The sequence below is a fragment of the Dromiciops gliroides genome, chromosome 2 (assembly GCF_019393635.1).
Source record: "Dromiciops gliroides isolate mDroGli1 chromosome 2, mDroGli1.pri, whole genome shotgun sequence".
NCBI classification, from domain to species: domain Eukaryota; kingdom Metazoa; phylum Chordata; class Mammalia; order Microbiotheria; family Microbiotheriidae; genus Dromiciops; species Dromiciops gliroides.
In genome coordinates this window covers 386,126,934-386,144,900 of record NC_057862.1, presented here as the reverse complement: position 1 = coordinate 386,144,900, position 17,967 = coordinate 386,126,934, and the positions used below count along the sequence as shown (strand labels likewise).

Genomic DNA, 17,967 nt, shown 5'->3' with positions numbered 1-17,967 from the left:
TCCCCAGGACCTAGCATATTACCTTGGTGCATAGTAGGTGCTTAATAAATGTTGTTGAATTGAATTTTCCTTTACTACACTCCCCTTATATTTCTTTCCTTATCCCCATTTCAAGTGGTAGATATGTTAGAAATACCAAAAGGAAATGAAGGTTCTGTTCTGAGATTAATACAATCAGCTGTACTGTTGTCTTTATTGAACTAGTTTCAAAGGGTGTAGAACTGAAAGGGCCCACAGAGGTCATCTAATCCAACCCCCTCATTTTGTAGGTGAGAAGAACATCAGTAACTTAACTCTTTCTACTATGTCATTCTGCCTTCTTTCGGTGTGTTAGCTTTTCCAGGGCTTTTGTCTGAAAAGTCACTATTACCCCAGAGCAACTATGGAACCAAGGAATCCTAAATGTGAATCAGTCAGATTGCTGGAATGAACTCTTTTGTTCTAATGCAATTCACCCAGTGCTGACAGCTTCTCTTTCTATCTTGTGGAGCATCTCTGTGCGGATTCAGCTGTGTCAGTGGAGACAGCGAGACACCATTTTTTGCCTGTAGAACCTACTTTAGATCCCTCCCAGGCTGACTAGTTGACTTATTCATAGCATGAGTGTGATAATGGTGACCAGCCTTCTAGCCCTGTAGTTGATTGGGCCTAATTGGGCCTAAGGACTCTTGGATTATTCAACATAAGTAAACAATGGAGGAAGTGAGAATTGTGAAGCCTGAGCCTAGTTTTAAGGAAGTACTTGTCTTGCAGTGAATGTGGAGTCAGAGATTTAAATCCTGACTCAGCAACTTGCTGCATTATGGACTACTCAACCCCTCTGGGTCTCAGTTTCCTCATCTGTAAAAATGATGGGGGGGCAGGGGGCAGCTAGGTGGTACAGTGGATAAAGCACCGGCCCTGGATTCAGGAGTACCTGAGTTCAAATCCGGCCTCAGACACTTGACACTTACTAGCTGTGTGACTCTGGGCAAGTCACTTAACCCCAACTGCCCCGCAAAAAAAAAAAAAAAAAAGATGGGGGTTGGAAAAGACTTTAATTGTCTCTGGTTTAGGTAACTCCAGGTCCTATTATCCTGTCTCCAGGGTAGCTTGAAAGGCATCCAGATGGGAAAGGGTGCTCTGTTTTCCTTTCAGGACTACATCACAATTAACCATACCACCTTAGCTAAATCTCTGATAAAATTCATAAGATACAATTCAAAAACTCCTCTTGCAAAGGCAGGCCAGGTAGACCTCTTCTACCTAAAATTTCTGAGTAAAATGGGGAAGAAGAAACATAGATGATCCATAAACAGAATAATCTTTGGATACATAGATGATAGAGCAGCTAGGTGGCTCAGTGGATAGAGTGCTGGGCCTGGAGTGAGAAAGACTTCGGAGTTCAAATCTGAAATCATACACTTACTAGCTGTGTGACCCAGGGCAAGTCACTTAACCCTTTTGCCTCAGTTTCCTCATCTGTAAAATGAGCTGGAGAAGGAAATGGCAAAGCATTCCAGTATTTTTGTCAAGAAAGCCACAGGCAGTCATCTATATACTATGATTGGAAGGGCTTTGGGAGTTCCAGGTAAACCCCTCTCATTCATTTCATGGGCATACAAGTAAATAGGAGCTTAAGAAGATGTAGGTCTCAGATGCTAGTTACTGAGCATCTTCTTTGACTGGTACCATTTGATCTTGGTAAAGAGATGATGCCAAGGACAGAGAAGTAAGGATAAAACCTTGCCAATCCTTTCTTATGCCAGTGACTAAAGTAGCCAGCCTTGGACAGGCATAGGAACCGAAACATACCTGGAAGATATGGGATAGAACTTCAGACAATCTGATGACATTATATGGAGTTGGTCAATTGGCAAGAGCACTCATTATCCAAGGCACTACTGCCATTCTCTTTCTTTCTTTCTTTCTTTTTGGTGAGGCGATTGAGATTAAGTGATTTGCCCAGGGTCACACAGCTAGTAAGTGTTAAGTGTCTGAGGTCAGATTTGAACTCAGGTCCTCCTGACTCCAGGGCCGGTGCTCTATCCACTGCACCATCTAGCTGCCCTACTGCCACACATAGATATAATAGATGAACAGATAGAGCATTGAGTTTGGGGTCAGGAACACCTGATCTCGAATCTGATCTCAGACATTTAACAATCTGTGAGGCCCTAGGCAAGTCACTTAATTGCTATTTGCCTCAGTTTCCTCAGAAGTAAAATGAAAATAACATCACCTACCTTGAAGAGTTGCTGTGAGGATCTCCAATGATCCTCACAAACATTTGTAAAATGTTTATCACATAGTAGGCTCTATATAAATGCCTATTACCTTCCCCTTGTCCTTTTGGCAGGCTAGCAAAACCCATGGACCCTTTCCAAAAATAAGGTTTTTTCATTTATAAAGTATAATACAAAGGAAGCCAATTATATGAAAAAAGTTATTAAAATGAAAAAAATAAATAAAACCAGTTCATGGACCCCAAGTGAAGAATCTGACCTAGAGAATGGGCTTTAGGAGAGGTTGGATCTAGAAAAGATATGACAGAAAACATTGCCAACATGAAACTTCAAATGAGGGTCAGGATAAGGTTTAGGGAGGGGAAACACATTTTGGCAGCTCTTTCAAAGGACTGAGAATGCTGGAAGGGAAACTGAGGGTGACTGACCAACAAAGGGCAGAGGTGAAAATAAAATAAATGTCCACAGTTTCTCAATCTTGCCCAGGCTAACTCTAGTGTGGCTGCTAAGGTTGGAAGCTGGAAGCTTGTGAACCCATACCCTAAATTGTAGTCTCCTTGCTCAGGCTATCTCCATTTTTGCTCCTTTAGAAGCAGAATGTTAGGAGCTATCAGGTTCAAGGACAGGTCTTACTAAGCACACAACTCCCAAAGAATGGGGGAGGGGGCTGAAGCAACAAACAGGAATACCAGCCTCATTCTGATAAGATCTATCCACTGGACCCCAGGACCCACAGCTGATCTTTATTGCCTCTTGGGGTAAAACCTTCCTTTTGCAAGCCAGAAATTCTACTCTAGTCAGCAGTTAGTTAGCTGTCCTCTCATCTCTTTACTGGTATAGTTTCTCTCCTGTTGGCCAAGTTTGGTCTCTGGTTTCAGGTCATGGTAAGTGTGATACTTATAAAAAATGCCCATGAGGGCCCAACTCTTGTGCTTTTGGGATCAGAGTATAATATGTGTTTGCATTTTAATTTTATTTTATTTTTGTCTTTGTGGGGTTAAGTGACTTGCCCAGGGTCACACAGCTAGTAAGTGTCAAGTATTTGAGGCCGGATTTGAACTCAGGTCCTCCTGAATCCAGGGCCAGTGCTTTATCCACTGTGCCACCTAGCTGCCCCCTGCATTTTTTTTAAATGAGCTGCTTCTAGAAAAGTCTTGCTAAGAGGAAGATTCTATCCTGAATGAAGACCTGCCTGGCAGAAGGTCATAGGATCTTAGATTTAGAGAAAGGGAGCTTAAAGGTGATCAAGTCTAACTTCCTCCTTTTACTGATGAGGAAAGAGAAGCTCAGAGAAGTAAATTACTTTCCCAGGGCCATACAGATGATGTGTCTGGTCTTCTTACCTCCATGTCTAGTTCTCTACCCACTCCTCCATGATGTCTCTCTAAAAAGAAATGCTTTCTGTAGGTCAATAAGCATTTAAGCCTGTACTAGGTGCCAGACAATGGGCTAAGTTCTGGGAATAAAAAGGGCTAAAGAACTTTCAAGGAGTTCCTAGTCTAATGGTCATTATACCTAGAACATTCTGACTTGAGAAAAGAAAACAGGGAAAGTTCAAGGCAAGCCTATGCTTTCTGGAGGGGAAAAAATAGTTACAGACTCTTGTTATGATGTTTCCAAGGGCAAAAAGGTGGACGGATAAGTGTAATCGATACCTGGGCCTACGTCCAGAAGGACTCACGGAAATCCTCATAATCTTGACTACTGGAAGTCTCTGAGCCCTCTGAGCTACCCACCCTTATTTTTATCCACCCATCGAGTTGTTCTTTGAAGTGTCCCTGGATCTCGACTTTGCTGGACTGAAGGCTGTCCCAGTGTCGGTGCAGAAAGTTTTCCATGACAAGATGAGCAATATGAGGCAGCTGGTCCTCGAGTTCCTTTAGCTGTTCCCGTAACTCTATCAGAATGAAGGGAGACAGAACAGCTTATAGCCCAAACAGATATGCCTAATGAACTTGGATGCCTAGAATGACTCTCAACAAATATCTCAAAAACTATAAAAAGCAAAATCTTTTCTTCAGAATAATGTGATATTGAGCAGTAACACAAAGATACTAGAATCAGCTACCCAGATTCTGGATTTCCGGTTAAATGTCAAAGGTCACTCGATACAAACAATTCTTCTGATTAGATGTTTTCCTGTCACAAATTGTTGTACTAGTAGCTAATGGCTGGGATGTAAACAAATGATTTAGCTTTTCAAGAAGTGTTATGTCATTTTTAAAAAGATTTCTACTTTATAAGACACAACGAAATTTTTCATAGGAAGTATATTTCTGACCTAACCCAAAGCTGAATTTTTCCTTAATGACATAGAATCTCTGAAGGCACTATAATACAAATTCAGGATTGTCCACGTTAAACTGCCCTCTATGAGTTATTTTCAATCTCTATGTAATGGGGAAGAAGAGTCCGTTCCCCTCCATTCCCCTTCCTTCCCCTTCCCCCCTCTTTCATCCCAGGTGAAGGAATCACAGAAAGCAAGAGGTGCTAATGTGTTAAATAAACATAGTGTGAAGATGTGTCTATACCCAGTTGCCACTTTATAAAGTATGAACGAGTTTCCTTGATGCACTTGGTAAGTTATCTGACCATTGGCTGGCTGAAGATATATCCCTGGTTGCCTTTAAAATAGTTAAAACTAGCTCCTCTTCCCTTGAGCCGTCCTAGGTAATCAGTTAAAATGGTGAGGTACTCTCTTGATCCAGAGAACCCCACAAAATCATGCAAGTCAAGGGGTTCAAATCTCCGGGTCCACTTCAAGAATACCCGTGAAACAGCCCAAGCTATCAAGGGCATGCACATCCGAAAAGCTACCAAGTATTTGAAAGATGTCACATTGAAGAAACAATGTGTTCCCTTCCGTCGATACAATGGTGGAGTTGGCAGGTGTGCCCAGGCTAAGCAGTGGGGTTGGACACAGGGTCGTTGGCCCAAAAAGAGTGCTGAGTTCTTGCTGCATATGCTTAAAAATGCAGAAAGTAATGCTGAACTGAAGGGTTTGGATGTGGATTCTCTTGTCATTGAGCATATCCAGGTTAACAAGACTCCCAAAATGCGACAGCGTACTTACAGGGCTCATGGCCGAATCAACCCATACATGAGTTCCCCTTGCCATATTGAGATGATACTGACTGAAAAGGAACAAATTGTTCCTAAACCAGAAGAGGAGGTTGCTCAAAAGAAAAAGATATCCCAAAAGAAACTGAAGAAACAAAAGCTTATGGCACGGGAGTAAATGTGGCATTAATATGCAAATAAAAGTGGAAAACCCCCTTTATCCTTACCATAAAAAAAAATAGTTAAAACTAGAATCAGCTTTGTAGCTTGTTGTGTATTAGAGGGTAGCACTGGAAGGGGAAGGGGAATTCTCTTTCCCAGTCTTCTCTATCAGCAATGGCATCTTGCAGTGGAGCAAGCTAAGTTGGAGACATCACCCCCCAGACAGAGACATACAGAGAGAGAGGGAGAGAGAGAGAGAGAGAGAGAGAGAGAGAGAGAGAGAGAGAGAGAGAGAGAGAGAGAGAGAGAGAGAGAGAGAGAGAGAGAGAATGAATGAGAGAATTGGGGTTATAAAGCAGCCTTAGGGAAAATGACCTCTGGCAGCTGAGAAAACAGCAGCTCATGGATTTAAGAGAGAATTAGCTCTGAGGGGAGGAGTGAAGGAGCGGAGGGATGGGAAGAGGAGGAGATCAAAGGCTTCAGTTGAGTGACCCACCAAGTAGACACCACAACCAGGTGGGAAGAGCATGGGATACCCAGAGAGGACAAAGGACGTGGGGGCCCAGCAGTTAACATGAGCATGAGTTGGCTCTGTCACCTGTGTTCCCTAGGTGTATGTGTTTCTCTCTCATTGTATTCTTTTTTTTTTTTTTTTTTGGTGAGGCAATTGGGGTTAAGTGACTTGCCCAGGGTCACACAGCTAGTAAGTGTTAAGTGTCTGAGCCCGGATTTGAACTCAGGTCCTCCTGACTCCAGGGCCAGTGCTCTATCCAGTGCACCTCCTAGCTGCCCTCTCATTGTATTCTAAATTTGTGTCCACTCTTTCTAATGATGTTGGTATACCCCTGCCCCCAGTTTTGTTGGATGGGGATGTTGTATAGCTGTCCTTACTATGCATATGACTTTGCACTGAGCTATTTGTGTTTATTATTAAAGACAAACATGCAGGATGGGGGTGGATGGGGGAGCTCATGAGCTATAGATTTACAAGTACAGACCCATTTTAATACCCTTAAACTTAAGGTGGAAGTCATCCCTCCAGGTGGCCCAGCCTGAGAGTATGAGTTGGAGGGAGCAGGCCCAAAGAAGCACTATACCTACTTTAGCTCCTTGAAAGCAGGGGTCATATACAGTTATCTCTTCCACATCATGACTTTGCCCATCATGGTTTTGATATATCTCAGGTCAGCATAAGAAATTAAATGGGAATTTGGGGGGAGTTTTGTGGAAGCCACAGACAACATGCAAAGGCCAGCACATGATATAGAAAAAGTTTAGAAACTCAGAAATGCTATATATATATGTGTGTGTGTGTGTGTGTATGCATATACATATATATTACATAATATCAACATATCTTCTCTTTTAATGCCATAAAATTCAGACTACTTCTCTGGTACGTGAGCTAAAACATTTCACCCAGAATTTCCAGATCTCCCCTGACCCCCACAATGTAGAAGGGATAACTCTATTGTCTATTTTTGTATCTTCCCCCCAAGGCTGAATATGGAACATGGCACATCATTGGAGCTTGATAGATGCTTACTGAGGGAAGAGTGAATGAATTTTATAGAAACAGATGAATTAATAGCCTTCCAAGTACCTATGAGACAGGAATTGTGGTATTCCTCTGTCTGGTTCTCATAGTCCAAGAGCTTCTTCCCAAATACGTCAGCACATTGGTCAAAGGTATCCTGCATGTAATCAGGCCTGGTGACAGCATGTTTCTCTCTACGGTAAAAATCCTAAGGAAGATAAAGGTAAAAATATAAATTCTCAATGGTCAGATTTGCCTAAGAAGCTTCAAGGGTTAAGAAGTCAGTCAATAGTGGGTTAGATACTCGAAATAGTCCCAGAATTTAGCCCCTTTTTAATATGTGCTAAATTCCTCAAAAATTCCATCTCTAATAGGTCTTTCCACCTTCCTCACATTCTCTTCTTTTTTTTTCTTTTCCCCATTTAAAAAATGTATTTATTTATTTATTTATTGTTCAGTATTTTATTATTTTCCAGTTACATATAAGGAATAGTTTTCAACATTTGTTTTCAGAGGATTTTCAGTTGCAGAGAAAGCAAGGAGAATGAAGATTGAGGAAAGGCCCTGGGGTTGTGGCAACTAAGAGATCATTAGTGACTCACACTCTCTTCTTAATCCCTCTTTACAATCTGGCTTCCAACCTTATCATTCCACCAAAACTGTTCTCAAAGTCACTAATGATCTCTTAGTTGCTACAGCCCCAGGGCCTTTCCTCAATCCTCATTCTTCTCGCTTTCTCTGCAGCCTTTGATCCTGTCGATGACTCTCTCCTCCTTCTTACTCTCATCTCTCTAGGTTTGGGGGGTATGCCACTCTCCCTCCTGGTTCTCCTCCTACCAATCTAACCGATCTTTTTCTGGCTCCTCTGCTCTCCTCCTGGAGGCCACACTAAGTGTATGTGTCCAACAGGATTCTGTTCACTCTATATACAACTTCACTTGGTGATCTCATCAGCTCCCATGGATTTAGTTACCATCTTTAATGCTGACGATTCTCAAATCTACAGATCCTGCTCCAAACTCTCTGCTGACTTCCAGTCTCACCTTTCCAGACACCTTAAATGTGGTATGCTCAAAATGAAGCTTATTCTCTTTCCCCTTTTTCCAGACACTGGGTCACTTTCCCTATTACTGTCAAGGGCAATATCATCCTCCGAGTCCCTCAGACTTTTTTTTTTTTTAAGTGAGGCAATTGGGGTCAAGTGACTTGCCCAGGGTCACACAGCTAGTAAGTGTTAAGTGTCTGAGGCCGGATTTGAACTCAGGTACTCCTGACTCCAGGGCCAGTGCTCCATCCACTGCGCCATCTAGCTGCCCCCAGTCCCTCAGACTTGCAACCTAAGAATCATCCTGGATTCTTCACTATCTCTCACTCCCCAACCCCCAATATCCAGTCTTTTGCTGAGACCTGTCCATTTTGCATCATCTCCCTAATATGCCCCCTTCTTTCCTCTGACATTACCACCACCCTGGTACAGGCCTTTGTCACCTCATGCCTGGATTATTGCAATAGCCCGTTGGTGGGTGAACCTGCCTGTGATTTTCCTAAAGCCTTGGTCTGATCATCTCAAGTGGTCCCTATCACCTCCAAGATCAAATACAAAATGCTTTGTTTGGCATTCAAAGCCCTTCATAACCTAGCATCCTCCTGCTTTTTCAGTCTTCTTACACCTTAACTCCGTCACATACTCTTGTTTTTTATTAATATTTTAATTTAAAGTGTTAAGTTCTAAATTCTATCCCTCTCCCTGAAACAGTAAGCAATCAAATGTAAATTATATACCCATCACATACTCTTTGATCCAGTGACACTGACCTCTTGACTGTTCCATGAGCAAGACACTCCTTCTCTTGGCTCTAGGCATACTCACTTATTGTGGTCCGCCCCCCGCCCCCCAAAGTTCTGACTCCTCAGCTCTGCCTGTTGACTTCACTGGCTTCCTTTAAGTCTTAACAAAAATCCTATCTTTTACTGGAAACCTTCTCTAATCCCTCTTGTCTCCAGTCTTCCTATTTATCCTGCATATAGTTTGCTTTGAATATATTTGCATGTTGGAAGCACTGTTGGATAGAGCACTGGGCCTGGAGTCAGGAAGACCAAATCCAGCCTCACTCACTCACTATCTGTGTGACACTGGGCAAGTCATTTAACCAGAGAAAGAAATGGCAAACCATGCTAATATCTTTGCCAACAAAACCCTATATGGGGTCATGAAGAGTTGGCTATGACTGAACAATAACAACAATTTGCATTTTGTCTCCTTCATTAGATTATAAACTCCTTGAGGATTGGGACTGTCTTTTGCCTCTTTGTGTATCTCCAGTGTTTAAAGCACAGTGCCTGGTACATAGTAGGTGCTTAATAATTGTTTACTGATTAATTAATTCATTGCTCCACAGGTATCTGTTGAAAGACATTGAAGATATGGGTACTTTGTAAGGGAAGCTGATCAGGGGAGAATCTTCAATTTGGCATACCTCTTCCCCTATGGTGTATGGTCATGCCATTGACACCTTTTCTTTTTTTAATTGTTTTTTTGTTTTGTTTTGTCGGGGCAATAAGGGTTAAGTGACTTGCCCAGGGTCACACAGCTAGTAAGTGTCAAGTGTCTGAGGTCAGATTTGAACTCAGGTCCTCCTGAATCCAGGGCCGGTGCTTTATCCACTGTACCACCTAGCTGCCCCCTGACACCTTTTTAACAGGACAAAGACAACAACTGATTCGTTTTAGCAACTGAGATCCTGATTGGGCTTTAGGGGACTGAGGCTGTGCCAAGATAATTGGCTGGCTAGAACTCTAGAAAGGATGAATTCTTGTTGTAGGGGGCTGCCCCTCTCTACTGGTCTGTAAAATAATATTGACACTTCTCTCAGACCTCTTTGCCTTTGTGGTGTATACTTGTGTTCCGGACAGGGACCCTTAGTATGCACACCATCTCCTTCCCTCAGAAACAATTTCGTGCTGTAAGTTAGGTAAGAAGCACAAGGAAGGTACATGTAGTGGCCCACATATTTCTTGAGAGGAAAGTTCCTGTGGATTGACTAACTTTAAGAGATAACTGTAGTCAGAGCAATGATAAGAGTTTTCTTGCTGAAGCACATGACAGGAAGTGCATATGCTTATTGACTCAGCCTGAGGGAAGCTAAGCAGTGTTCTTGAACAGCAGCCTCCTGTGCAGAAAAGGAGGGGTCCTCATCTCCTGGGCAGCATGCTCCCACGATTTAGCCTTCTAATTAGAGAAGGGAGGTTGTTTGGCCAGTAGCAGCCTTAGCGATTGCCTCATGGGTAAATCCCAGTCTTGAGAGTCCTGGAATCCAGCCTTTTAGCCAGAAAAGGGGAATTTCTTATGTGGTGTAGCCACAGAATCCAGCCCTCTATTAAGAGAAGGTAGATTTGGGGAGGCAGCAGAAGCTTTCTGAGTAACCTTATGTTGAAGGATTTGAACATGTGCCTTCTAAGAAGGAGAGAAAAGGTAGTTTCTTAGAGAAAGAAGAGGATCACCCATATGAATCCTGCAGGTGGAGGGTGAGAGCCATGACATGGGGGTGGTAAAGAAGACAAGGGTGTGGGGGCCTTGCTGCTCCTACTTCTACAGTGAAAGCATGAAAACTGTATACAAACAGGATATATACAGGATAAATTAGAGATAATCAGTGGAAGGAAGGCACCAGTATTTTTGGAGAATCACGAATACTTTTGGTACAAGCTGGGATTTAGCTGGAGAGGTGGGGGTGGTGGGGGTGGCCGGCTATGAACTTTCCTCTCTAGTAGGAAAGCTGTGGGCACTTTTAACTCCCATGTGCTTCTGTTCAAAGTCAGCTATGAACCCATTCCTGGGGGAGACAGGGGGCTGTGCACATGCACAGGTTCCCCTACTTCCTACCCCCACTGTCTCCAGAATACAGGACTACTCCTGTTCTCTGATCAAAGTAAAGGGTCAAGAAGGGCAAAAGGGCCTGCCGTTCCCTTTTTTTTTTTTTTTTTAGTTTAGTTTAGTTTAGTTTTGTTTTTGGTGAGGTAATTGGGGTTAAGTGACTTGCCCAGGGTCACACAGCTAGTAAATGTCAAGGGTCTGAGGCCGGATTTGAACTCTGGTCCTCGTGAATCCAGGGCCAGTGCTCTATCCACTGCGCCACCCTAGCTGGCCCCTGCCATTCCCTTTTATAGGCCACTGGAAAGAAGAGGCTCCTCTAGCAAGAGTCCTGCTTCCCAGAAGGCCAGCCAATCAGCTTGGGAGCATCTTCAGCTCCTGAAATGTAAACAGGATATCAGTCACTGGAAACTAATCAGGAGATGCTTTTGCCCTCTCAGTAAGCGACTAATGGGTACAATTATTTCCTTATAGGGGAAGAAGTAGGCCAAAATTGATCAGGAGTAGGGGGGCAATTCCTCTTGCCACCCCCATCAACCTTACTTATCATTTAGGTTTCATCCAGTCCCTTCATGAGAAATAGCAATTAATGACCCCAGAGATTCTATGCGTGGTGTAGGGCAATGGTTCTCAAAGTGTTATCTGAGGATTTCTGAGAACTTTTCATAGGGTTCATGAAGTCCAAAGCATTTTCATAATAACACTAAGATGTTTTATTTTCTAATATGTTTTTTTACACTTGTTTCTGACTCTTTGTAACTCCATTTGCTTTTCCAGATCATTTTACAGATGAGGAAACTGAGGCTAAGAGAGTTAAGTGACTTGCTCAGGGTCAGACAATTAGTGTCTGAGGTGAGATTTGAACTTGGGTCTTCCTGACTCCAGATCCAACACTATATCCACTGTACCATCTAGCTGCCCAGCAAATAGCAATAGGTTTAACATATATAAACAAAAGTTTTTTATAGGTCCTCAATAATTTTCAAGAGTGTAAAGGGATCCTGAGACCAAAAAGTTTGAGAATTGCTGGTGTAGGAGGAAGGACACCTTATTAAAAATCAGGAAACTTGGGCTCTAGTCTTGTCCCTCCCTCTGATGCACCTTAGCCACCATAGCCTCTCCACAGTCTGCCAAATAAGGATAGAATGTAATGTAACGATTGGAATGACGCCACCTGCTGGAGACTTACTGTAGAAGAGTTCCACCCATGAAGTGAAGGTCTTTGAGGGCAAGACCAGGAGTCTTTTCTTTGGCGTCAGGAAGTGACGCGGGCTAGTGGGAGGAGGAAGGAAGAGACTGGCGCTTGCTCTCAGGCTCTTTCCCGAGACTCTGGTGGAGAGTGGAGCTAGAAATGTGCTCTCCCTTTAATAGATAGAAATCTAGGCCTTTCTCTCTCTCTTTACCAAATTCTTATTCTCCTTAATAAATGCTTAAAAGTCTAACTCTTGCTAAAGCTTATAATTTATTGGCGACCACTCATTAGATATTTTAGATAGTTTAGCTAGAATTTTAGCCCTTAACAGTAAGGTCCCTTCCAGTTCTGACAGTCTATAACCTTAAGTTCTTTCCGGTTCCTACATTCTAAGTTGCTTTTTAAACTCTGAATCTCTGGTTCTCCAAAATACTATGGAGGGATACTGTTGGAACTTGGATGGTGTCTTTCTTTCTTGCACACGGAGTACTGTTAACCAAAGCAAGGATGGATCAGCAGAGTGAAGACACAGTGGAATCCAAGATGTGATCGGAGCTAGAATTCCTTACCTCTGATATTGAAAGCAAAGTGTCATTGCTCTCCCAGAGAAGTAAGTGGATGATACTTTTAAAATGCCTGAAACCAAACAGAAGGAAGATGGCTGAAAAGACATGCATTATACATATTGATGCTTATCCCACAAATTAAATCAAACCACATTGATTAATCTTATGTGCTTGATTGCCTCACCCCCAGGAAGGGTTAAATAAAGTATATTTACAGGACTGAAATGAAATTTCCCTTACTCGGCACGTTCAGGCTTTTCCCCAAACACCTGATACTTCTTGTCTAGTCGGTTTGGCCGGGAGTATCGTAGGACACTGAAAAGATACAGGTATTTCGCTGAACTCAGAAAGGTTCCATTCTTGGAAAAAACAAAACAAAACAAAACCCAGCAGTAACTGACCTTCTCTAGGGGTAAGGATACTATTCCCTTTGATGCATCAACTAGGGAACTACAGAACTATTCTCTGTTAGCATAATGATGGCTTACAACAAATTTAGTGCTGAAAACCCTAAATACCCCTGTAGTTTCTAATTTACTTCCATTTTCATCCCTAGCCTACTTTGAAAAAGGCCTGGGGCAGCTAGGTGGCACAGTGGATAGAGCACTGGCCTTGGATTCAGGAGGCCCTGAGTTCAAATCTGGTCTCAGACACATAACACTTACCAGCTGTGTGACCCTGGGCAAGTCACTTAACCCTAATTGCCTCACCAAAAAAAAAAAAAAAGGCCTGTATGTGGAATCAGCCTGAGATGAGAAATTTAATGCTGGAAGGAGCAACACTTGACACTTCTAGGCTTTGGAATTAATAAACATGATGACAATATGTGGAAAATGATTTTGGAAGTAAGTTTTCATGAAGCTGAGGCCAAAAAACCTGCAGGGGGTTGGGGGTGGGCAGGGGGAATATGATGGGTTACATTGTTTTCATCTGATATAAGAAAGTAGATATTTTTATAGAGAGAGATTTTTTCTGGAAATAATGCAAGCAAGGCTTTACACAGTGGGTTTCTGTAAAAGGGTGTGGAGGGACTTAGTGAATAATGACATCAACTGTTTTCTCAAAAGAAACAGGATCACAAAGCAAAGGAACACTCCTCATATCAACTTTCTACAAAAGCTTTAAAGGCCAATAGAATTAATTCTAATCCAGTGCAAGAATTTCTACCTAGAGTTTGTGCGTGTGTTTTTTTAATATCTGCAGATGAGTGTATTGGCTACAGTAATATTTTTTAAAATGAAGATAAGTGGGGGTGGCTAGATAGCACAGTGGATAAAGCACTGGCCCTGGATTCAGGAGTACCTGAGTTCAAATCCGGCCTCGGACACTTGACACTTACTAGCTGTGTGACCCTGGGCAAGTCACTTAACCCCCATTGCCCCGCAAAAAAAAAAAAAAAGAAGATAAGCTATTCAGTAACAAGATGAACAAATATGACCTTTCCTTTTGTGTCAGGAGGTAATTTTCATGAGAAGGGCAGGTTAGCTCATTTGGTTGAAATGTGGTGCTAATGAGGGCAGGAGAGTGTAGGTCTAAAAGATCTATATATTTCATACACTCCTTCTTTAAAAGATAATTTATTTATTATAAACATTCTTTTCTTTTAAAATTTTGAGTTTGTGGTAAAAATTATTTGTGGTAAAAAATTATTGGAGTTTTAGCTGATTCATTTGGGAGGGGCCACACCTGGCCTACCCTGAAGTTATGTATGCCCCTGAGGTCAGCAGGTGAACTCTCTATAGGCAGTTTTTGAAGGACCTCCCCTTTTGGGGGAGGAAAATTGAACGCTCCCTGAGGGGAGGCGGAGGCACTTCCGGAATGCTAGCTCTCTCTCTCTCTGGCTTCTCTCTTTTCCAGTGGCAAGAGCAACTGTAGACATTCCAGGTTTTGGTGAGTGAACACAGAAAACCCTGCATTCCTTTGAATTAGCTCAATTGGAAACGATCTGGGAATTGTATAAATTTTAGGTTAGAGTTAAGAGGATTTATCTGTATTTCTTTTCCCTATTTCCTTATCTTAGATTGTTATTAATTCTACCTTTGTTGTTTAATTAATTCCCAATAAAATCTGATCCTTTTGTGAATTAAAGCTATAAGGCTCCTTTCTTATTGGCCTGGGAGAAATATCTAAAAGGGCAATTCAGAGGGGAGGGAGCTTTGAACCTAAAGATCCCTCATATTTCTGGGACCCCAATATTTCAGTGAGTCACCCAATTAATGCTCCATATATTAAATTTCAGCCCTTACAAGTTCCAAATTCTTTCCTTCCATCCTACCCCTCTCCTCCACCCACTGAGAAGGCAAACAATATATCAATTATACGTGTGAAATCATGCAAATCACATTTCCATATCAGTCATATTGAGAAAAAAAGGCAAAAAAAGAGAGAAAGAATTATACTTCAATTTGCAATCAGAGTTCATCAGTTCCTCTCTGGAGGAGAATAGCACTTTTTTTTTATAATGAATTCTTCAGAACTTTCTTGGATCATTGTCTTGCTGAGAAGAGCCAAGTCATTCACAATTGATAATCTTACAATATTGTTGTTACTGTGTATGATATTCTCCTGGTTTCATTTCACTTTGCATCAGCTCATGTAAGTCTCCCTGGATTTTTCTGAATGTATCCTGCTCATCATTTCTTATAGAGCATAATAGTATTCCATCACAATCACATACTACAGCTTGTTCAGCCATTCCCCAGTTGATGAGTATCCCCTCAATTTCCAATTCTTTTTTTAAAAAGAGCTGCTATAAACATTTTTGTACATAAGGGTTCTTTTCCTTTTCCTTTGCTCTATTTGGGAGTACAGATTTAGTAATGGTATTGCTATGTTAAAGGGTATGCACAATTTTATAGCCCTTTGGAAACAATTCCAGATTGTTCTCCAGAATGGTTGGACCAGTTCACTATCCCACCAATGGTTTATTAATGTACCTATTTTTCCTTATCCTCTCCAGCATTTATAATTTATAATAGATATGAGGGTGGTACTTCAGAGTTGTTTTACCTTGCCTCTCTCTAATCAATAGTGATTTAAAGCATTTTTTTCATCTGACTATAGGTCGCTTTGATTTCTTCTGAAAACTGTTCATATCCTTTGACCATTTACCAATTGGGGAATGGCTCTTATTTTTTTTATAAATTTGGCGTAATTCTCTATATATTTGAGAAATGTAGCCTTTTTCAGAGAAACGTGATGTAAAATTTTTTGATATTACTTTGCTGTCAATGGTACCCTTTGGAAAAATGTAATTTCCATGAATATCTCTTTTAACTAGCTCTATTCTTGCTATTACTTTGTCTGAGATCATTATTGCTACCCTTATTTTTAACTTCAGCTGAAACATAATAGATTCTGCTCCAGTCCTTTATTTTAACTCTCTGTGTGTCTTTCTGTTTTAAGTTTGTCTCTTGTACACAACATATTGCTGGATTCTGATTTCTAATCCATCCTGCCATCTGTTTCTGTTCTATGGGTAGTCCATCCCATTCACATTCATAATTTTGATTACTGTCTATTTTCCTCAATACTATTTTCTTCTGTTTATCCTCTTCTCTCAATTTTTATCCTGTCCCTTTATTTCATTAGTCTTCTCTCCCGTAGTTTTTATGTCGTTATTTTTTTGTTTGCTCATTTTCCCAGCCCATTCATTGACATGAACTTTATGTAAAGTTGGTCTCCCTCAACTGGGAGTGGGGAGGCACTGTTCCAAGCTTCAGGCTTTTTCATGCTGTTCTTTTCAGAGCTAGTTCTGGGGCGGGGTGTTCTGAAAGTTTTCAGTGCTTTTAAGGTGATGTTATTGTAAAGAATTAATTGTTATTTGAGGTTTTTATGCCTTGGTGCGCACTGACCTGGGGCTCCGCAAACCGCACAGTGCTCCACCTACTGGTTGTAGCCATTGCCATGGTGCTAGCACCTCACGTCATCACCACTTGCTGACACCTTGCAAAATTATAATGATTGGAAGCCTAGTGAGGGCAGTCATGTGGGGGCTGTGTGGAGTGTGTGGGGAGGAAGGAAGTTGTTTTTTTTTCCCCCCAGCATTCTAGCTGGAAGCTGGAAGGCAACAGGAGCTCTGCTGTGTATTCTCAGCTGATTTCTGGGTGGCAGTATTTTTCAGATTGTATAATTTCTCTTTCCCCATTTTAAATCCTTTCCCTTGATCCTACTGATCTTGTTTGTGTTTTTTTTTAAAGTTCGTTCTTGTTAAAATAAATCCTGTTCTGTTTTGAGGGAGGGTGCCGGTCTCCTTTCTTGCCCCAATATTGTGGCGAGCCGCTTAGCTAACACTCCCCAATTAAAAATTGGTCCCCACAGTATCCTGGGATAGGTGTGGTAACTGCTCTCTTGGTCTATGATCTGTTCTTTAGCCAGGAAGGGTCCCTAGTGCCCTATAATCACAAGTGGTAGGGCTCCTCTTGGCCCTGAAAATGTGAACAATGTCCCTGACTCCTTTGTGACTGATTACAAGTGCTTCTCTCTACCCTGGAATGGCAACCTAGAACTGCTTATAGACCACACAGTTGCCAATCAGTGGCAGTTCTTTCCTGTGCCAACAAAGGGTCTGCTGTAATCTCTTTCTGGCCATTTGTCTGACTCTCTCATATCTCTGGGCTCAGAGCTCCTGAAGTGCTGCTGCTGCTTCTTTTCAGCTGTCTCCAAGTACCACCACGGGTGTTCCTTCCAGTACCCATCCTGGTGTTGCAGACCTCTCTTGCTGACCTCCTAAGTTGTATTATGCTAGAAAAAATCTTTGTCTTACCTTTTGATTTGAGGCATTATTTTAAAGTTGTTTAGATGGGAATGTTGAGTGAATTCAGCTGGTTCCCAGCATGGATTCCCTATACACTTCTTTACTTCAGTTATACCCCTATGCTTGGTTAGCAGACACACTTAGTCACAAGAAGGACTGGTTGATAGGGTGTGGATAGCTTGGCCAAATTAAGGACATGTCCTACCAATGACAGGTACATTGTGTTATCTTTGTCTAAAGAGAATAGTTAGTGACGTTAGTCTAAGGCAATAGTATCAAACTCAAATAGAAAGGTGGTTATTAGTCTATGCATAAGGATCCCTGCTGTCCACATATCAACCTAGTTTTAAAATATAATGTTATCTTGTACACATCAACAGCAACATTATGTGATGATCAACTGTGATAGACTTCCTTGGCTCTTCTCAGCAATGCAATGATCAAAGACAATTCCAAAGAACTCATGATGGAAAATGTTCTCCACATCCAGAAAAAAAAGAACTGTGGATTCTGAATGCAGATTGAACCATAATGTTTCTACTTTTGTTTTGGATTTTTGGGTTTTTTCCCCTTTTGTTCTGATTCTTCTTTCACAACA

At 41.7% G+C, this 17,967-nt stretch overlaps 2 protein-coding genes across 2 annotated transcripts in view; one reads left to right on the top strand and one right to left on the bottom strand.

Annotated features, from left to right (window-relative positions):
• Positions 1–17,967, bottom strand: part of CCDC180 (coiled-coil domain containing 180) — a 122,231-nt gene that overhangs the window by 34,209 nt on the left and 70,055 nt on the right. Inside the window, exons 30-33 of the mRNA XM_043989531.1 lie at positions 12,854–12,928; positions 12,617–12,683; positions 7,051–7,192; positions 3,962–4,122 (exon numbers count right to left, since the gene is read on the bottom strand). Coding sequence (XP_043845466.1) covers positions 3,962–4,122; positions 7,051–7,192; positions 12,617–12,683; positions 12,854–12,928 — 445 coding nt within the window. The remainder of the gene's footprint in view (positions 1–3,961; positions 4,123–7,050; positions 7,193–12,616; positions 12,684–12,853; positions 12,929–17,967) is intronic.
• Positions 4,878–5,486, top strand: LOC122744142 (60S ribosomal protein L17-like). Its single transcript, XM_043989533.1, has one exon. It carries the CDS (start codon positions 4,909–4,911, stop codon positions 5,461–5,463), a length of 555 nt encoding a protein of 184 aa, XP_043845468.1. The 5' UTR covers positions 4,878–4,908; the 3' UTR covers positions 5,464–5,486.

What these genes read in the sequence shown, in the direction of transcription:
- LOC122744142 (XM_043989533.1), top strand. Translation starts at nt 4,909, where the DNA reads ATGGTGAGGTACTCTCTTGATCCAGAGAACCCCACAAAATCATGCAAG.